General features: G+C 40.3%; 1 protein-coding gene across 1 annotated transcript in view; it reads right to left on the reverse strand.

Annotated features, from left to right (window-relative positions):
- Positions 1-5,883: 5,883 nt before the first annotated feature.
- LOC145398406 (cytochrome P450 2L1-like) overlaps positions 5,884-22,816 on the reverse strand; it is a 115,174-nt gene continuing 98,241 nt past the window's right edge. The window contains exon 14 of the mRNA XM_080271286.1: positions 5,884-6,269. Within this exon, the coding sequence (XP_080127412.1) occupies positions 5,884-6,269 (386 nt within the window). The remainder of the gene's footprint in view (positions 6,270-22,816) is intronic.

Raw genomic sequence — 22,816 nt, forward strand, 5'->3', positions numbered from 1 at the left:
AGCTTCGGAATGGGGAGGTCTGGGACAGCCGACTAATGAGGCTTTGCTGAGATTGTGGTCAGAGGACTAGTGGTGACAGCACGCCCATCCTGTATTGATTTAGGTTATTTGTCAGAAATAGGTCCAAGAGATAGTCATTATGGTCAGGATTATCTGGTATTCTGGTTGCTTGTTTTACCAACTGCATGAGATTAAACGATCTCCAATACAGCTCGCATTTTAGAGCAGCATCATCATTCCTGGTAGAATGCAATAACCAATCTACATTATGGACACTGAATTACTCAAAACGGTAATTTCAGTTGTAAGGGTGAGGTTAATGTTAGTCAATTGTGTGGATATGGAGTCAGATGGCCTGGGTTCTGAAGAGGCACTGGGGGAGCGATAAACTATACTATTTGGTAAGATTTAGATGCTTTAGTTTGTATAATGAATATTCAAAATTAGCTTAATTGAATAACAATATCGTGACAACTGCAAATTCTGATTTGATATAATAACTGGTGCCAACCTTGTTACAGAAGTTTGTGAGTAGATGGCAACCAGGAAAGCGGAATGGGAATATGTCAGTAGAGGGAGAGACTGGTTTCTGTGAGGAACAGGACTATAGAAAATATAGGTTGAAAGAAAAAGTGAACAGAATTTAGACTGGTACTAAGACAATGGATATTAATGAAATATAAGGCCAAACCTGTGCTTCTACACTGATGGGCATGAACAGTGTCTGCAACTACCGCTGTCTAGACAGTCGCTTGACTGCGACTTGCAGGACCCTGCGGTGCAAACCCAACCTTGCTGGTGGTGACAGTCTGAGATATCACCGGATTTGCTGATAATAATGCAGTGGCCAATGCTAAAGGGGGAAGGAAATAGAAGGTGTGATGTCAAATGTGCATGTTGTGTGGTGTAGACAGTTGAAGGTAGAGGCATTATGACAGTATACTGGTCTACTCTCTGTGTTAATGAAAACACTGAAAATGTTCAGCAAAGGGAGATGGTCAGGAAAAGGTCCCAAGGGCTGGTGAAATGGAAGTTCCAGCTCTCCCTGTTACCAGCTTGCCATCCACCTCAGGAGTACTGTCCTGTTTGACTGGTGCTACAGTCTACTCTCTGAAACTGGGGAAAAAAAAAAAAAACATAAGAAAGTACATAGTAATCTTTCATTCAAACTGAATGTAATAGCTAGTTAAGCTGAGCTAAAGTAATGCATAATGTTGAGAGTGCAAGAAGACAGGAATTCATTAAAGCAAGTTTATTATTTATCTTTGCAGAATCAGGAAAAATAAAAGACGATTTTTTTTTTTTAGTCCAGCAGATATTGGGATGAACCCTCAAAGGTTGTCTATAGTTTTTATCCAAGTGTCATTTGAAAGCCATGCAAGTGTGGAGTAAAAATATGCTGGGTGCCCTTTTGTCACTCTTGAGCATTTTGTATAATTTAAGATGACCTTCAAGATGGCTCTCACATTAGAAACAAGTTGCATTCACAAAATAAACGCATTTGAATTGTGTACGTTTACTTATTTTTGTGGTAATTGTGTACCAAAACCTTGCAAGAAGCATCTAATATACTATAGCGGTATCCGTGCTGGGAGGGGGTTGGTGATAGCCAATACCCTCTTCAGGCATAAAATGATCCACAGGTATACATGGCGAGTGATGAGAAGGGTGGGTGGTGAATTGAATGAAAGGAAGGCAATGATTAATTATGTGTGTGTGGATTAAAGGACGCGAAGATGTGTAATGGATGCAAGAGCTTATAGAGGTTGGGGGACTGGACTTTCTGATCACTACTTGGTAGTGGCCAGATTTAGGATTCAAGTAAGATGGAGGAATAGAAGAAGGGAAAGACGAGAGGAAGGAGTAGTTGCAAGGAGAGTGGAAAGGTTACAAGAGGATGAGAAAAAGGCAGAGTATAAGAGAGAAGTGGAGGAACGATTGGGCAAATATGAATTGGAGCAGATGGGAGACGTGGAAGGTGTGTGTAGGATATTTACAGAAGAAATATGTGCAGCATGTGATGTGGTGTGTGGAAGGAAGAGAAGACGGAGGGGGGTGCAAGGAACAGCGTGGTGGACTGAAGAGGTGAGACAGGCTGTGGCACAAAAGAAGAAAGCATACAATGAATGGATGAGAAATAGGGGCGTGGAAGAAGTTGAGAGGCTGAAGAGAGAGTTATATGTAGAAAGAAAGAGAGAGGTGAAAAGATTAGTAAGAGAGAGTAAGAAGAGAGTGGATGAGGAATTTGGAAGGAATTTGAGTGTAAAGTGGAGGGACTGTAAGAAAATGTTCTGGAAAGAGGTGAAAAGAGTAAGACAAGGTGGAAGTGAAGTTAGCAGGGGAGTGAAAGATAAAAATGGTAGATTACTAGTGGAGAAGGGAGGAAAAGTGAGCAGATGGAGAGAACACTTTAAGGAATTGTTGAAAATAGAGGATGGAAGTAATGCGAGTATAAGTGGCTGGGAGAAGGAGGGAGGTGAGAAGACAGGAAGAAATCAGTAGGACAGAAGTTGTGGAAGCGATGAAGAAAGTTAAATCGGGGAAAGCCCCAGGAATTGATGGAGTGTGTGATGAAATACTGAAGCATGGGGGAGAGATATTAGTAGAATGGATGTGGAAGATGTGCAGATTGGCCTGGGAGGAAGGAAGAGTCCCGGAGGATTGGAAGTCAGGTATAATTATTCCCTTGTACAAAGGAAAAGGGGAAAAAGAAGTGTGTGGTAATCATAGGGGCATTTGTCTTCTTAGTATAATAGGAAAAGTGTATGGTAGGATACTTATTGACAGAGTTAGAGAAAGAACAGAGAATTTAGTTGGAGAAGAACAGGGAGGCTTTAGGAAGGGAAGAGGTTGTGTAGATCAGATATTCATTCTTAGATCTTTAGTGGAAAAGTTTCTAGAGAAGGGAAAGAAGTTTTATGCGGCTTTCATGGATTTGGAGAAAGCATATGACAGGGTGGACAGACAAGGATTGTGGAAAATGTTAAGAATATATGGAGTAGATGGGAAGTTGTTGAATGCTGTGAAGAGTATGTACGATGGTGCGAAGGCTGCAGTGCGTGTGGATGGTGAACTAAGTGTATTTTTCTCTGTGAAAGTTGGGTTGAAACAGGGATGTGTCATGTCTCCATGGTTGTTCAATCTGTACATGGATGGGGTAATAAAAGAGGTACAAGGTAGGGTAGTGGATGTTGGAGTGGCCCTGGTGAGAGAGGATAGTGTTTGGAAACTCCCTGTACTATTGTTTGCAGATGATACTGTGTTGTTGAGTGAAGACGAAGGGGAGCTGCAAGGCTTGGTGGATGAGTTTGGGAGAGTGTGTAAGAAACGGAATCTAAAGGTGAATGTAGGGAAGGGTAAAGTGATGGTCTTTGAGAGAGGTGAAGTCAGTGAATGTCAGTGAGGTTGGATGGTGAGGAATTGGAAAATGTGAGTACGTTTAAGTACTTGGGTAGTGTCATGAGTAAGAATGGAGGTTTGGAGGGTGAAGTGCTTGAAAGGGTACAGCAGGGCAGAAAGGTTGCTGGTTCTTTGAAAGCAGTGATAAGAAACAGGGAAGTGAGCATGGAAGTGAAAAAGTTACTACATGACAGTATTGTGATACCAACTCTAACGTATGGAAGTGAAGCTTGGACGTTGTTGGAAGGACACAAGTCAAGAGTGAGAGCAGTGGAAATGAGTTATTTAAGAGGAGCCTGTGGAGTCACATAGAGAGACAGGCTGACGATTGGGGATATAAAGGAGCGTTGTGGTGTGGATGTGGATGTGATAGGAAGCGTTATGAGGAACACACTGAGGTGGTTTGGCCATGTGGAGAGGATGGAGGGTGAAAGACTGACAAAGAGAGTGTATGTGAGTGAGGTGGAGGGGGGAAGAGGGAGGGGGAGGCCGAGGATGAGATGGAGGGATGGGGTGGAGAGGTATATGAGAGAGGAGGGTGTGAGTTGGGAGCAGGGCAGTGAAATGGCGGGGGACAGGGCGACTTGGAGGCGATTTGTTTGTGGCCACCCCAAACGGGATTGAGGCGTCTGGCAATAGATAGATAGATAGATAGTATCCGTGTGTCTGTGTATGTATTTTGGGCAGCCAAAACTACACATTCAAATCGCACCAAAATTGGCACAAATATCGCCAAAAAATTGCTGATGTGAAACAACTTGGTCCCATCACGATTGAAAAACTTTTACTATATTTAATGAGCGATCAATTTTTGACCAAAAAACGCACCTCCCGGCGCCCGGTCGGTTGCCGTGGCCAAGTGGTTCATATCTCAGACTTGCGTGCCGACAACTTGGGTTCCATTCCTGAAGCGAGGTGAGGGAGCCTTTCTTCTATACAGAGGCATCCTAGTGCACCAAAATTGGCACGAAAATTCGTTGATGTCGAAAAACTTGGTCCCATCTCGACTGATGATTTTTTATTACAGTTCAGGGTGATCAAAGCCTGGCTTGGAAAATAGTTCATATGGTACCAGGACTTTCAGAAATCGAAGTGCAAGGAAACGAGTGAGAAGCACTAGGAAATGAGTGCGAAGCACGAGAAAGCGAGCATGCAGCGCGAGAGCCCTTTGCAGGAGCAAGTGCAAGAGGGCCCGAAGGCCCCATAAGCATTTGTTTGTAACTATATGTTGCATGATGATGCAGATAACTGAGGCCATGAAAGACCTAAGAAATGACGACTGATTGGAAAAAAAAAAAAAATCGATCATATCAAATCTAAATTCTGATGGAGTATCAAGTCAAATCAAGTTTCTAACATTTCAGAACAGGAAAAAAGTACTGGTATGCACTACAAAGTGCATATTAAGCTTCTATATACCTTAAAATGAATATTAATCAACACTTACCAAATATCGAAACACCACGGAAATACCAAACTTACGACTACCACAGCAGCGAATTTCTGTCTATATATGACAAAAATGTACATCCGTAAAACTGTACCAAACCTAAATCACATGTCTTAATTAGGCCTAGATATTGGAAAAAAAAAAAAAAAAAAAAAAAAGGTCTCGTGCAGTGGTATGAAATCATGTAGTTTCATTATGATGAACATTCATGTTGTTAGAATGCATACGAATGGATGCTCTTTACTTTGGTTATGATGAGTGGAACCAGAATATCGGAATAATAACTTAACTAGAATTACTGAAAGTTAATCAAGTATTCAAAATCTTTAAAAAATAATTACACAAGAGAGACTATTCTCTTAGACTCCAGAAACATAGACGCAACCAATTTGGACATGTCAAAAAATGTAACGCTGATGTAAACAAATTTATATAAGTCAAGAAAAGAGTCACATTAGTGCACTAGGGTCATCCTGATTACTGATCATATGTGTTAAAACATTCACGTCCTCGGCAATTGAAGAAAATCGTGCATGACAAATTTGCCGCCCTGCAACTACAGTGGAGTGTCTGGCATGGTCCTTCCTTGATTTCCAAATGCATGTTTGGTAGTGGGGACGCTTGACTTTCTCTGCAGAGGAATAATTCGTAGGTGGGTAAGAGTTAAGATTCGGTGTCATTGTACTCCCTTTCCCAAGCTTTGGTGGCCAAAGAATCACAAGCCTCTGACATGCTGTCGCAGTTTAGAACTCCGTAACATGCAACCATAAATTTCGTGGCTTGTTTCACCACATCTGACTTTAGTGTATGAGTGTCACCAAGAAGTGATCACAACAACCCACAGTGCAATGCCTTTAGTGCAGCACCTTTCCCACTACCATAACTTGAAGTCACAGTGTCACATGCAGACAACACATGAGCCTCAAGCATATTCTCTATTATTGCTTCATGCTTGTCAACTGTCTTCTCTATGTCAGTGACAGCTCTGTCTTTGATCAGTGATTCCATGATTACCGTTGTATTGATATTTTCTGTCAAGTAGTAGTAGGATACAACAGGAGGATAAAAACATCTGTGTCATCTGAGATTACAGCAATTCCCAGTGGTGAGTCTTGAAGGAAGAGAAGTTGTGTGATGGTAACATCGGCCTCTTCATGGGCAGTGTCCATGTCATGCCTGTGTACCACCACACCACCATTACTGACCTTGGTGGGAGTTATCATTTGACCTGTTATTATTAGATTGTGGTTTTGAAGGCTATTCTGGTGGAATTCAGAATCATTGCTCAGTTCTGAGCATATGAAATCTATGAGTTGGACCTTGTTCTTTGCAACACCCACAACTTCCTGCTGTGGTGGTAATGCTGTATCCAGACCCAGTTTATGAACTCTACTTGCATCCTTTGTCTTAGATGACCTGGCTGTGGTTTTGATGTAGTCATAATACCAGGTAGCCTACATATCTTGTGATGAGAGGCGTCCCTGTATTAGACAGATGATATTCTGAACTTGGTTCCTACTTGTTCCACCAGCTGGCCACTGGACCTGGTTCACAAAACGCTTGCTTTTCATTTCTCTTTAGATGCCTTTGTTTGTGCGTGCTTGAGGTATATGAGGAAACACATGACTTGTGGCACAGTGTTTTAGAGTTAACGTCTGTGACCAAATTTTCTTCAAGGTGATCTGCTTTCCAGCCATTGTAAATTTTATTGCACCTAATAATAATGCTAATCCTACTGGTACCACATTCAATCAGTCGGTGTTGTTTATTACAGCAGTTGTGTTCAAATGCAAAATAAGTGAAGCAGTCAGTCATTTTCCATCCCTGCAATATTAAACATTCGCCGTGCACCACATACTACATAATACTCTTCTATCAGATCCACCACCATGCACTGTAGAATTATTTTTTTCCTAAAAGTTGAATTAGTTGATAATTAATGGAGTAATCAAACATGATCTTATTGGAGAATGACATTCATATAATGGTTGTAGCTTTTCCTTTTCGCCAGCAGAAATTACCATAACCATGAAAGCATTATTCAATACTGCCACCACAAAGTCTTTACAAGTCAGTATACAAGATACCTGAAAAAAATATCATGTGTTAGCAACCCAAAAATAAGATAAATATACAGCAGTAATGAGTACATGCACAAATGCAATGAGCCACTGTAGTGAAACCATTATTTCGCCATTTCATTTCTAACTTAATATAGCTGACTGATCAGAAAAGCATTTCTATAAACAAAATATTTTCATTGTCAAGTTATTCATGGAAATAATGGAAACTGTACCACTGCTCTACTTTTCTGTTAGTTTTTTTTTTTTTTTTCATGCACCATTTCAGCACATTTCATAATTGGCGATCATCTTGGACGCCATCTTAAATTACACAAAATACTCAAGGGTGACAAGAGAGCACCTGACAGATCCTTAATCTACACATTCATACCTTTCAAGTAACGCCAAGAATAAAACTATAAACAACATCTGAAGGTACCCCCTAAAATTTTGATTTGGCTGCCGGACTATTGCCTTAATTCCTTGAGCTGAATGTTTATTTTGTGACGCTCTTATTTTTTAAGCTCTTCATTTCATAAATTCTTTGTTCGATGAAGTTACTATTCTCCAGAAACTGTATTTCATAATTATATAAAGTGCGCAGTTTATTTTCTGAGGTGTGAGTTACTCTAAATTGAATAATATTGCCATGTTGTAGCAAGAACATAATTAAAAATGGTAATCAAAGTAGAAAGGTTAAGGCGAGTGACCATTCGCTCTTCTTGAGAGGCAATTTAATTACCGGTAAACTACCTCTCAGATTAATCCCTCACAAATAAAATAAAGTTCAACTGCCTTAACCCGAGGCGTCCAGTCGACATATGGGTACGTTGCAACATTATGTAACTGCCAGTCCTGACGACGTACTGGTACTTCACGCAATTGCAAGGTTCATAATTTGCACAAGTTTCAAATCTTGCGCTTGATTTTTAGTACGTATACACGGGACACCTTCCTCTATTCCCCTACAAGATGCCAGGCAGGGACAATGCCTTACAATGCATAACCTCCCCCGCACGCCACTGTCTCAGCAATTCATCTGTTACCAGTGACCTGGCCAATAAAGACATTCAGGGCCAGAGTGATTCCCCAATCGATGACAATGTGGAGGACAAAGTTTACATAGCATTAGAGGAAGAAACAATCAGAAATGATGATCAGGTAATGTCGCCAAAAAAGGTCATATATGTTGATGAGTTATTGAGTGAAACAATGCTTATAATGCCTATATTACTGTATGAAAACCAATATACTCTCGTACTACATATAAATTCGTACCAAATAAATAAATAAATATCATTTATGAGTGGTGTGGAATAGTTACCCTCCCATAGAACTCGTTTTCTTTGGAGCCAACCCTGATAGAAAACCCAGTAAGGTAAGGAGGTACTGCTACCTGTATCGAGTATTTTAAACCTCAGGTGAGCTATTTCTCTCTGAATTTTTTAAGTTTCTCACCAAAAGCCGAGGTTTTAGCCAAAAAAAAAAAAATCCAAAACAGCTCGGAATTGGGGGGTATCGGAGGTGCGAAATCGGTCGGGACGTGACGGGTTTATTAACCCACCTGACCACCATACAACCATGTGTAAGCTACATGGTCACCATCCAACATAGTAAATGATTTTCAGGAGTACAGAAACCCCATTGGGTTTCACTCAGCTTATGATACCTAAAAATAATTCTACATCAAGTGAGTGGATGGTAAGCACCTCCACAATCTACAGACCCTCAGAAGAAAAAAATAAATATGTTAAATACGTTAAAGTTAAGGGGTAAATTTTAAAATACTATGCAGCAGTGTTCCTTCCAAATGCAAAGTAATATTGCCTGGGCTTTTACCTACTGGAGTGGAGTCTCCAAATTGTTTGTTATTACACAACACAGTAATTAAAAGGAACTCTGCATCGTATTGCTTAGTGGGATGGGAGTGGAGGTGGTTCACACCACTCTTTCCTCTATGGCAATGTTGCTGTAGGACGCCCCTGCTCTATGTCGATGGGCAGCATTCATATTCTACAGTTGATACAAGAAGGTGTCACAAGCTGTCTCCATCTTAGTTCAAATGCTGATGGAAGAAGTAATCAATCAGAATTTCCTAAAACAACAGTTTTTTTATTGGTGCTTTTAGTCCTTTTCATGTAATTGACGGGTTGCTTTAAGGTCCTTACCACAGCATATGGGATGGTGATAGTATGTCTAGCATACTCTTCATGTCTACCATAGTTTGCAGCCTGACGATGGTATACCAAGAGGGTAACAGGTGCCTCAATGGGTGTGGTGCACCTTGAAATAGGAGCATGCCTTAATGTATAAATCCTCTTGAACTAAATGTTGATTACCAGCAGTATACTGAAAGGTTCCTCAGAACTAAATGGGCAGCTACAGATTATACTAAACTATGTTGGAACTTGGTGCTGGAAAGGCACGGCTGTGTCTGGTCAGAAATGGTGGCCGACGTTTTCTTTACCTGCATCCTGCACCAAAGGTTAATAGATACCACTACTGCTTTCTGGGACATGGGGCAGGGTACTTTCACGTAGCCGCATGAAGGGTTGACGAGGAAACCTTGGCTAGGGTTTTTGCCCTAAGGTGTTCGGTGGTTCCTTGCCTCCAGCAATGCCTTCCTCACGAGCCGAGGAAAATGTATGTCAGCTGAAAGTCACTCTGGTGACATCTCTAGGAAGTAGGGTAATGAGCCATGCTGAGGGGCAGGAGGACCTATTCATTCGGGAGCTCAGCGTGAGATACTCAGCCCAACCCATTATGTCTAGTCAAACTGGATGCTCATATCCCTCTCCGTATTGTGCAACAGAGTGGCTGTCATTGTAAACATTTCTCCCCTCCTCTCCTCTCCACGATGTACTACAGATATGGTTTACTTTTCAGCTTTTCGAGTTAAATGACCATGTTGCCAAATTGCATACAGTGCTGTTGTGTTAAGCTACGTATTATACGAGTAGATAACACTGTGAGCACGTGTACGGTGATTGTTGGTACTTAGTTCTATGCCAATTTAGCGTCGGCGACACTATTGTCGCGGCGCACGACTCTGAGGTTTTTATCATGCCCTTGCAACCTACCATTCAAAAGTTCGTCCCGTTTCGTGTATAACATGAGATGCAAGTGATTTGTGTATAATATGTTCGTGTATAATAATATTCGTGTATAATATATTCGTGCATAACAATATGATTTGTGTATGATATGATACGAAATCAGACGCACTTTTGAATGGTAGGTTGCCAGGGTACGATAATGACAACCTCAGAGCCGCGACTATAGTTAGATATAGACAGGGGAGGATTCTCTCTCTCTCTCTCTCTCTCTCTCTCTCTCTCTCTCTCTCTCTCTCTCTCTCTCTCTCTCACACACACACACTGAGGAATACTGATATATCTCGTTTTTTCCCCTCTACTTTTGTTCTTTCTCTTTGACGTTTTCCTTGCTGTTGTCTGTCTCTTGTGTTGTATCTTAGTCTGTCTCTGTCTCTCAGACTCTGGTGTTGGTTCTGACTGCATTATTCTAAACCCATGATATATGTTTATTGTTCATTTCTGTTTTTGATGTTGTTCTGTCTTATTCCATCATTTTCTCAATGTAACTCCTAGTTTATCAACTGCTTTGTTATTACCGTGTGTTGTGAAGTGACATTTCACTGATACATCATAAAATGTGTCCTCTGTTTGATGATTAAAAAGTGCATTGCGTTTCGCGTAATGGAAAAATTAATATTATATATGTTTTCGCTTCGCGCTTAAAGGTAAACTAATGTTTCAAAATGAGTGGATGTGAGTGCTCTGCCTAGTTACGGATTTGTCATTTACGTTAATTATTTTTTGAATTGCACTTTCTTTATTCAGTTATGATATTTCTTGTTATCTGTTTACCCTGCACGTTATTTATTTAGTAAGATGTTTATTATATACGTTTTTCCGATCTACCGGATTCCTTGTGTCCGCAGTGTATTTTCAATTGGTTGTTCTCTACGTTTATATGATTGGTGACTGTTTATTATGCAAGTCCTTATTGTGTACGTTAATATTTTGTAAAGAGTTCTGTGTTGTTTATTGTTACCTCCCTCGACGGAGTTGGAGGAGGTTATATATTCACCTCCGTTTGTCAGTTTCATTGTTTGTTTGTCCACACGATATCTCAAAAAGTTATTGCTGGATTTCAATGAAATTTTTTGGATATGTTGGTCATGAGCTAAAGAAGAGTCGTTCAAAGTTGATGGTGATCAGAGTTCGAGTCACGATTCAATATCCTTTTGTTTTTTGTCCATATCTCAGAAAGTAATTGATGAAAGTAGATGAAATTTTGTGGATATATGGTAATGTGCCAAAGATGAGTTGACTAAATACTAGTCGTATTTGAGAGGCTGACCTCCCAAGAATTATTGGAGAGGTTAGCCTACGCACCACAGCTATTGCACTGCGATTTTTTTTTATTATGTGTCCGACTCTAGGCATAGGCTTTATAGCTCGCTCCCAAGGCCCAGTAGTCCTCCTATATACTATACGCCTCTACATGTCACCACTTCGGCGCTAACACCTACCGTCCATATTGAATACAGGCTAGGGCTGTCTCATACAGGACTGGTGAATCGGTATTAGGGGGGGGGGGGTATTTTTACGACATGTTGGCGGGTTTTCTGGTAGATCAGTAAAGTCTGATTTCATAAAATTCACATCCTTATCCTGCTCCCTGCCCTAGTGGGGATTTGAATCTGGGTCCTGTAGGACTGCAGGCCACCTCCCTACCGATTGCGCCACCGTCTCCCCTATCCATTGTAAAATATATACTAAGATGTCAAGCGACATATGCCCTCCTTTTTTCCTTTTTTTTTTTTTATGTTTTTTAGAGGGAGCTGATCACCCAAAAAAACAGCGTTGGAAAAATTTTTGTAGTGAAGACATTATCAGACGAACAAACCAGAGAAGTTTCTTTCAAATAAATAAGCTCACTTTCCCCCATTTCGGATCGTTATTTATTTTGGTGGAGGAAGGGTCCATCCCCCCAGAATCATTAGTGGGGCGGTTACTTTCCCAATATATCGCATTATGGATGAGAGTCCGTACTGCAATACCAAGCCAATATCTGCCCTCCTTTCATTATTTGTGGGAAATTCTTACAAGATGAGCAGCTGACTTCCCTCAAAAAATCAAGGTTGGAAAATTGTATATAGTGGAAGACGTTCCCGGTAACCAGACGGACTCGCCTGGAAAGTCTCATTCAGATCCATCAAACAACCTAGTTGGAGTTATAGCATACACACACACACACACACACACACACACACACAGGTTGAATTTTGGGTAATGGTATGTGGTGAGATGCCTAAATTGAAGTCACCCTGCCTCGCAATAATAATAATAGTAATAATAATAATAATGATAATAATAATAATAATTATAACAATAAAATAATCATAATATGAGTCAGCCTAATGCAGTATAATTATCTATATAGAATCCTCTCAGTGCGATGCCGTCTTTCAAATTTCTACTTTCTACAAAGAATTTACAGTAATTACAACTTGGGGAAGGCGATTTATTGTGGTGGGATGTATGAAAACGATATCTAACTCCTCTTGGACGTATCCCTCCTAACCTGAATCACATCGTGTAGTAGCAACACGCATTTAACCAAAATTATGTCGATGAGCTGAATAGACTGATAAATACACCTCATCCTCTGAACAGCCATCATCTTCACCATCATCATCATCGTCGTCGTCATATTCATCATCGTCATCTTTTCTTCTTCTTCTTCTCCCATTCTTTTTCGCCTTTTTTTTTTTATTCCCTGTCTTCATTATATCCTTGTAGCGCATCCTCTTTTTTTTTTTTTCTTTACGTCACACCTGCTGCAACCAAAAATTCTTTCTCACTACTTCCATATGATTTTACTTAAATCCAGCAAGCAATCCCTTCACTTCGATAACCGAGAGATTTGTTTCTGCGCTGAATATAATCCTCTGGTGACAGCAGGAATAGGATACCGGCTAATAGTAAACGTTGGCTGTGTGTGTGTGTGTGTGTGTGTGTGTGTGTGTGTGTGTGTGTGTGTGTGTATGTGTGTGTGCCCGCTGAGTTAAAAGAAATAGTCTGAGAACCATTTCAGTCGTGCAAAACTTTAAATATTTTACTCTTGATTCTACCAGACGATTTAATTCAGGTTATCTGACAACATCCTTAGGCGAAAAAAAAGAAAAGAAAAAAAGATTTGGATGATGAAGATGAGGAGGAGGTGAAGGAGGATGAGGGGGAGAAGACGTGATGGTGGTGGTGGTGGTGGTGATGGTCACTTCAGATAGGTGTGACGCGGATTTTACCCTCACTAACATTGCCTTCGAGAAGGAGAGATAGAAATAGGCAAGTAGAGAGAGAGAGAGAGAGGGGGGGGGTTAGGACACACACACACACACACACACACACACACACACACACACACACACACACACAGACTAACAACGATACAGAGAGGAGGGCAGATATAGCTTTAACTTCGTAGTGTGTGTAATGCAATGGACTCATCCGTAAGGTGATTTTTGGGAAGCGTGACTCCCCATGATTCTAAGGGGGTCAACCCCTCTTCCAAAAATAACAATGATCAGAAATAAGGAAAAAGGAGCAGATAGGCTTCAACTAAACTTCTTAGTTCAGTTCGGCTGGTTACTTGGTAATGTCTTCCACTTCATAAAATTTTGCACCATTACTTTGTGAGGGAACTGCCTCTCTTCCAAAGGTATAAAGGGTAGAAAACAGGAGGAGGAGGATAACTATGGCTTTGATATAATAGTTCATGTTGTACAATAGACTCTCATCAATACTGCGACATTTGAGGGGCGTGAATCCCCATCCCCCGGACACTGGCTTGGGGGGGGGGGAGTAAATACCATATAAAAAAGGGGGAGGGGGGACCAGAAATGAGGGAAATACCTGAATGAAACTTCTCAGTTGAAATCGCTTGGTTATTGGGAAGGTTTTCCACAGTATGTAATTTTCCAACTCTGACTTTTGGAAGCTACGGCACTCCCCTCCCCTAATTTTAAAAATCGCAGAAATAGTGCAAGAAGGGCAGATATGGCTCTGATTTATTAATGCATGTTGTTCAGTGGACTTGCATCCGTAATGCAATATTTCGAGAGCTTGTGTCTCAGTCCCATATGATTCTTAGAGGCGGTAACTACCGTCCCTCCAAATAAAAATGATTGGAAATAGAGAAGAGTGACCGCACGGATTTCAACAAAATCAGCATACATATCGCATGATATGGTATGCAGTTACCATGCGGAAGAAGAAAGACTGCACAACGATGTATGGGGAGTATTTTGAGGTAGATGGTTGCGACCATCATCCACTAAATTGATGTAGTGAAGCCAGCTTCTTTCTTTACCTTTATCAGTCTCACTCTGTGTCTGCCTTCCTCTCTTCCTATTCTTCCACTTTCCTGTCACTTTTTATTATTATTATTTCCTTTTCAGGTGGCTTTAAATTCAGTGACAAGCCTAATAGTTTCCTGTAAGCCAGGAAACCATTAGCAACGCTGGTTGGTAACCATTTAACCAACCCATACGTGTTCTCAACGTGTCAGCAAGTGGGTTGGCGGAGGGTTAGTGCTCCTCCTCGCAAAACAACTAACTCAAAGACAAGAGGCCACCCTTATGGGTGGGAGTATGTCAGCGTCTGCTTTACGGCACTGTCAGACATGACAGTATGCAGATTGATTGTGTAAAGTGTGGCACTATAAAAGTGTGCTGTGGCAGTGAACTGTGTGTAAGGCATGATAGTGTGTGGTGTGATACAGTAGAGTGAGATGCGTGGTGTGGCACAGTGAGGTGTTTGTAAGGTGTCGCAGTGTGAAGGTTGTAGTTTGCCAGTGTTAGGCTTTTGTAAGGCGCAACGGTGTGAGCTGTATGTAAGATGAAACAGTGAGGTATGTACAAAATATGCAAGTGTGTGATGTGTGTAGTTTGGTAGTGCGAAGTGTGGGTAAAGTGCGGCAGTGTGATGTGTATGTAAGGTATGACTGTGAGGTGTGTAAAAAATGTGCGAATGTGTGATGTGCCACTGTGATGTGTGTGTATGGTGTAGTAGTATGAGAAGTGACAGTATCAGGAGTAAGATACGGCACTATCACGTATTTGTAAGGTGTGGCAGTAGGATGTGTAACTAGAGTGTGGCAGTTGGGCGTGTATGTAAAGTGTGGCAGTATGACATGTATGTAAAGTGTGGCAGTATGACGTTTGTGTAAAGTGTGGCAGTATGACATTTGTGTAAAGTGTGACAGCATGACGTGCATGTAAAGTGTGGCGGTATGAAGTGTATGTAAAGTGTGGCACCATGGTCTGCATGTAAAATAAGTCAGAATGAAGTATGTAAAGTGTGGCAGTATGACGTTTATGTAAAGGATGGCAATATGACGTGTATTAGGGTGTGTTAGTATGACGTGAATATAATGCGTGGCATCATGATGTATATGTAAAGTGTGGCTGTATGACTTGTATGTAAAGTGTGGCAGCATGATGTGTATGCAGAGTGTGGCAGCATGACGTGTATGTAAGTGTGGCAATATGACGTGTATATAAATGTGGTAGTATGACGTGCGTGACAGTATTACGTGGATGTAAATGTGGTAGCATGACGTCTTTGTAAAGTGTGACAGTATGACGTGAATATAAAGCGTGGCATCATGACGTGTATGCAAAGCGTGGCATGATGACGTATATGTAAAGTGTGGCAGCATGACGTGTATATAAGTGTGACAGTGTGAGGTGTAATACTGTCGTCTGCCACAATAGCCTAACATATGAAACTTTTTATAAGTCGTCCTCAGTTGCTACAAAATCAAAATAGCGACCCACAACCGCAACTTTATCGCAGGCAATTTCTCTCCAAACACATCAAACAAAACACTCACTTTCCCGTAAGCAGGTCGTGCGGAACACAGTGTGATAGTCATGGCGATGTATGAGTTAGTGGAGTATTAAAAACGAAAACATTTTGGCTTGCTGGTAGAAGGCAGAGTGATGGGAACAGTTATATAGTCCATACGTTTTCACACAGCAGAACTGGGCCAGTCCCACAATTTTATTACTTAGTCGAGGTTGCGTGAGAGTCAATGAGCCTTACGTACGAGGTAGGTCTAAATGGGTCTCCTTTGCTATAGTTATTCCGTCCCTACAGTTTGATACACTTGGCCATCAACTGAGTTGAAACGGGGTTGGGGATCATCATCAGGGCAGAGTAAGCGCATTATAGTGTATGCTTCCCTCGTCAGGTGGTAGCAAAAATAAAGTATGAAGGGCAACACCGTGGTGAAGAAAGCACTGCAGCGAAACGGGTTATCGGCATATTATACAGGGGATACATATACTGTTTCATACTTGATAGCTGGTCGAAGTCATGAGTTTCTCCTCATTCTCTCGAAGGTGATCAATAAGATGGTTATAAATCCTTTAACTATAAACGATTTTCTACAAAACTAAATTCCAGTTTAGCAGTTGCAAGCCTGTAATAAAGTAATGAAATCGTTTTACTCAGTAGGTTAACTCTTTCATCACAAGAACATTAGCCTATTACACCTGCACTGGCGAAGCGAGAGCGAGTGTTATATTTTGAGAGACGTGCGGGCGCGTTTGTGTACTTTAACAAAATAACTTAGTTTTTCTATGATTTTATCAGATTTAGTGGAACGATTGAGGGAGAACCAAATCAGTAAGCAAATTGTTTTTCAGAAGAAAAGGCCATAAGTCAAGATCAGAAGGGTAGGTCAAACGCTGACCAAGCAAATCAACATAAACAGCTTGTATCCAGTTTAGACCAAACCCAGGGGAAGGGTTGAGGATGAGGCAAGAATGGCGTGATTCAGTTTCGAGAATTATCAGTTAAATGTCAAGGTTATACGGCAAGTTTAGAGTTCGACCAGTGTGTATGTGTGTGTGTGTGTGTGTGTGTGTGTGTGTGTGTGTTAAGAAATAACGCAAATATTTTCATCTGATCTAAACCAGACTTTGCTGAATGGTTGACGGTCAGCCATGGAGTAAATTTAACGTTTCTTAGAACATGGTCAGTTTACTTTTTAAAATCCGATTTAGAGCAAACTTTGCGAAGGGTATAAAAGGATTCGATTCTGAGAACAATCAGTAAAAGGTCAAGTTCATAGGGAAAAGTCAAAGGACAAGATCAAAGGATTAGGTCAAATCAAATGATTTGATCCGGTCTTAGTTAAAGGGGTCAGACTCAGACAAGATTGAAAACATTCCTTTTTGAGAGTAATCTGACAAGATCAAGGTCACAGGGCAAGGTCAATGTTCGGGTCGTGCTTGTGTGAAAACAAAGAATCAAAACAGTTTTAATCTGATTTCGACCATCCTTGGATGAATGAAATGAGGATTACTCGCAAGAGTGCTTTAAGAAAAATAGGTCAAAGGTCAAGGGCACAAGGCAAGGCCAGCTTAAGTACATCTTACACAATGTAGCCTAATCTTTGTGAAAATGTTCTGGATAAAAGAAAGATAAAGTGAACAATCAGTCAAAGGTCAAGGTCAAGTCACTGGCCAAATCAACTCACTTTTGAGTTTATTTGAATCAGAACTGGTGGAAGCTCTAAGGGTTGGGCAAGATTAAGAAAGCTGATTTTTTGTAATCTATCAGAGGTCAAGGTCACCGAGCGAAGTCAAATATTCGACCAATTAACCAGTTGTTAAGTGAGGTTGTTACACTCTCTGAGTGCTCCTTGGTATTTGTATTTTATTTCTTGCTCTATCCAGACGAATTTACTCAGCTTAGTTTGTTTTTTCTTTTTTAATAAAGCAGTCTTAAGTAGTACTAATGTACTAAAATGAGAGATTAACATTGTGATTGGGTTAATCAGACAGAATGTGATTAACGTACAGCCACTCGTGCCTACTTGTGCGTGGCTTTATTTGTCAACGCTAATGTTATCGCCGATATTGACACACACATTGAGTCTGTCTCATTATATGAGTCAAGGGTTAAACAAGGATGTATAAAGTGTGTTGTTATCATGGTTGGAAATAACTGCAAATGGATGCTTTTTCCCTACATGTTGTAATTTAAACTCGGTTCATTTTTTCCTTCAGTCCATATCCCCTTTGGCCCTTTTCCTCACAGAACCACAAATCTCACCCTCTACCAATATATCTCCATTTTGTTTTCCCGGTTACCATCTCCTTACAAACTTTCGAAACAAGGGCGGCACCTGTTGTTATATCAAATCCCAATATGCAGTTGATACTATTTTAGACTTCACTTCATCCAGTTTTGATTACTCATTATATAAATTAAATTGCCAAAACGTTACCAAATATATCTGTGTAGTTTATCGTTCCCCCAATGCTTCTTCAGAACCCAGTGTATTTGATTCCATATCCACTCAGTTGAGTAGCCTTGACCTTGCCCTTGGCAATGAAATTACCATTTTGGGTGATTTTAACTTACACAATGTTGAGTGGTTATTGCATTCTGCCCGGACTTACGACGCTGGTCTAGATTGCGAGCTGTTTGCGGGATCGTTTAATCTCACCCAGTTGGTAAAGCAACCAACCAGAATACCTGATAATCCTGACCATAATGCCCATCTCTTGGATTTATTCTTGGCAAATAATCCAGATCAATACAGGATAGAGGTACTGTCACCACTAGGATCCTCTGACCACAAGCTCATCAAAGCCTCATTAGTTAACCCTCCTACACCTCCCCATTCCGAACCTGTCAGGGTGACCCGATGGCACTTTGACAGGGCAGACTGGGATGGATTTAGAAATTATCTTGCTGATGTTCCATGGCAGTCTTTCTTCTCTAGTGATCCCAATTCTACCCAGTCCCACATTTGCGACTTAATACTACCTGGTATGGATTTACTCATACCAAGTCAACATTTCACTAAAAGATCAAACTCTCCAAAATGGTTTGATGGCAATTGTGCCAGAGCAACAGCCCAAAAGTCATTAGCATATAATTCTTACTTAAAATCAAAAACATCTGAATCACTCTCCCAATTTAAAATTGCTAGAAATCATCCAAAAGCTGTATTAAATCTATCTAAATCAAACTTTCTTCAAAAGCAAGCATCAAAACTACTTAACAGCCCTAATGACAATAGAATATTCTGGTCAACTCTTAATTCTTTCAATAATAACTTTAACAAGTCATCTTCCATTCCCCCACTAAAATCTTCAGATGGGAATATTACAAATGACCCACGTGGGAAAGCAGATATCTTTCCTAGTACCTTTGCAAGAAACTCTACAATAGATGATACCAGCCAGAATGTCTCAGTACTGGAACTTGATTCTCCCGAAATTGCCCCACTTAAAATATAGACAAGATTCGTAAAATCCATCCTAGACAATTTACCTACCAACAAAGCTCCAGGCCCAGATGGAATTCCGCCAATTGTTTTGAAAAAGTGTTCCCCTGAACTTGCCTCTGTCCTAACCAAATTATTCAGACTATGCATACGTACTTCTTTATTCCCAAATTCATGGAAAGAAGCCAATATCCACCCAGTTCCGAAGAAAGGAAGTTCGTCTGACCCCTCCAATTACAGACCAATAGCTGTCACATCTTCTCTTGGTAAGGTATTTGAAACTTTAATTAATAAGGATATTGTTAAACATCTTGAATCCAACAACTTAATTAGTGATAGACAATACGGTTTTCGCCACGAAAGATCCACCATTGACATACTCAACCTCTTAACTCATACCATCCATCAATCAATTGATCTTTTTGGAGAAACTCATGCAGTAGCTCTCGATATCTCTAAAGCTTTCCACAGAGTATGGCACCGTTCCCTGCTGTCCAAACTCCCTTGCTATGGACTAACGTCTTTTGTTCCTTTGATTTCTCCTTATCTTAGTGACAGGAAAATAAGAGTAAAAGTAGATGATGTATATTCGAATTTCCACTCAATTAACGCCGGCTTGCCGCAGGGATCAGTTCTGGCGCCAACCCTATTTCTGGTTCATATTAATGATCTCTTATCTGTCACTCACAATCCCGTTCACTCATATGCAGATGACTCAACACTACATAGTTCATTCACACTCAGACATCTATTTACAAAGTCTAATATCTCTGCCTCTCAACTCAGTACAGCCATCTCCATATATCAAGATGTAGCTACAATCAGTGAATGGGGACAAAACAACCTTGTCTCTTTTAATGCTAGTAAAACTAAATATATACAGTTTACTAATAGACAGATATTGCCAGATTCGTATATTACCTTCGATGCTACTAATATTCCCATCACCAAAAGTATTGAAACTCTTGGTGTCTCACTTAACAGTGCCCTCAGCTGGACCTCTCATGTCAGATCACTTGCTAAAACTGCCTCAAAGAAACTTGGATTATTGTACAGAGTCCGTAACTTCTTTGCCGATGAGCAGTTAGCTATAATTTATAAGAGTCATGTGCGCTCTCAGCTTGAATATTGCTCACCCTTGTGGAATGGTTGTGGAGAGGTTGCATTAAGACAACTAGAAAAAATTCAGAATAAAGCTGTTAGAATCATTAACAACCCTGCCATTACATATAAACTACCTCCCTTGCAAGTAAGAAGGAATGTTGCCTCCCTTGCATTATTTTACAGTTTTTTTTTGGCAAATGCTCAGACGAAGTTGCGTCCATGGTGCCACCTCTCCATGCCTTCCCTCGTGCTACACGGGCATCTGGTAGCGCTCATGACTGGAATGTCACTCAACCATATTGCAGAACTTCTGCCTATCAAAATTCTTTCATTCCCCGAACTGCATCTCTCTGGAACTCGCTTCCCCAGAGTTGTTTTCCTCCAAATTTCAACCCACAACTGTTCAAGTCTAACTGTTACAGATATTTTATGAACAGAGGACACCAGTAATCTGGTGTATGGATTTTTTTTTTTCCCCATTTGTTTTTCCTTCCTCAGTTCTGTTATAAAAAAAAAAAAAATGTAAACGATTCATATTTGTAGGTACAGAACTGTCATTTTTACCCTAGCTTAGCCTGAATTGCCATTTGTAAATCTTGAATTGTGAAATATCGTAACAAATTAGCACTACTGTCTGGTGCTACGCTCGAAGACGAGCTATAGAATGAATGTCGGGACGTGTTATTATTGTTATTACTATTATTATTATCATTATTATTTATTTTACAAAACCAACAACAACAACAAAACAACAACAACAATAATAATAATAATAATAATAATAATAATAATAGTTGTTAATATTGTTATTTTTATTATCATTATTATTATTATTATTATTATTATCATTATTATTATTATCATTATTATTACTTATTTCAAAACTGCAATATTTCAAAGGTTATTGGGCCTATAGCCCACAAACTCAGTCTACTTGGTCGAATTGATGTCCGTTTCTTTGGACCAAATATAGTGGCAATACGTCAACCGGATCTCCGGATATTGACCAGGAACTCAAGAACTACTTTTGCTAGGAAGGAAAAATTCCACTAAAATATAGTCTTCACGCGGAGGCAGTGTGGAAAGGTGTACGGTTTCAATACGTGGATTATTCTCTGAGATAGCACTGGGTCAAAAGCTGGTACTTGTCCGGATACTCTGGATGTCACTTATTTCTCTATGAAGGATTAAGCTAGTCACCAAACTTAGTGGACTTATTGACTGTGATGACCTAAGGTGACATGCACAAGATCAGTGACCTTGACCTCCAGGTCTGTTTATAGCTCGCCATCTAGTAGGCAATGGCCGTGGGAAGTTTTTCTTTATCAGAATTGTCCTTTGACAGTTTTACGGTGTTCTAGATATTATTATTATTATTATTATTATTATTATTATTATTATTAATATTACTATTATTATTACCAACCTGCGTGAAAGAAGCTGCAATATATACAATAACCTGGGCCAAGTTTCTGTGAAAAAGCTGTAGTATAAATTTCTTTAACGGCTTATGCATGTACTTTGTTTATCTCTGAGCGATGATACTTTTTCCAACATACGTTGTTCTGAATTTGCCATCTCCTTGTGATTATTCAGTTGTTACAGTAGATAAATCCTAAAATATTAGAGTAATGGAAAGGTTGCTCGACCTCTCTAACAAAATGTCCTCAGACCTAAGAAGAGTTCCCGGTGGAGAGTAAAATTGCCTGATGCTAGCCAGGGCTTAATAGGCAAGTCCCCCTTTCAAGGTTCCAGTCACCCTCTTTGCCATGATTTGTTTTACTTTTCTGTTCTCTTTCTTTGAAGTTTTCCTGTACCGAATATTTTTCTTTTTCTTTGATGTTTGCCTACACCTAATACTTTTTCCTGCTTTCACTTTTTCTTGTACTCAATGTCTTCTTCTTTGACGCTTTCCTGTAAGTGACTCTCTCTCTCTCTCTCTCTCTCTCTCTCTCTCTCTCTTGCAGTTTCTTTTTCGTGTGCTTAATATTTTTTACTTCAATGGCAAAGTTTCTTATACATTATACTTTCTTTTGCATTTACTTTTTTGTATCTAGCACCTTCTCCTTCCTTGACCTATTCCCGTTGTTACAGACTTGCGACCTGCAATGAGATTTCTGTCTCTACATGTTCAAATCAGCTCCAAAAGGGGACAGTTATGGAAGGTCAGTTTAATATGGCTGGCCACTGCATTCTATGGAGGCGGTCCTCATCATCTGGGTTCGGCTCAGCCTCCCTTCTCTCCTTGTAATTATGCGATGTGGCTCTTATCATCCCTGATGTGTCGTGTTCCAAACAGAGTCGCAGCTGAGTCAATACAGGGATCAGCGGAGATAAATTGCTGCCAAAATCAATATTCACATGGCTTTTTCCCCAGAATAAAACATCACACGGTCCAATCCCAGATTTGCGACCGGGCAGTAGCTAGTAACACCTCCCTTCCTGAAGAATAAAATTTACAAGG

The sequence above is a fragment of the Coenobita brevimanus genome, chromosome 5 (assembly GCF_032717465.1).
Source record: "Coenobita brevimanus isolate Jiangsu-jjx chromosome 5, ASM3271746v2, whole genome shotgun sequence".
Lineage (NCBI taxonomy): Eukaryota > Metazoa > Arthropoda > Malacostraca > Decapoda > Coenobitidae > Coenobita > Coenobita brevimanus.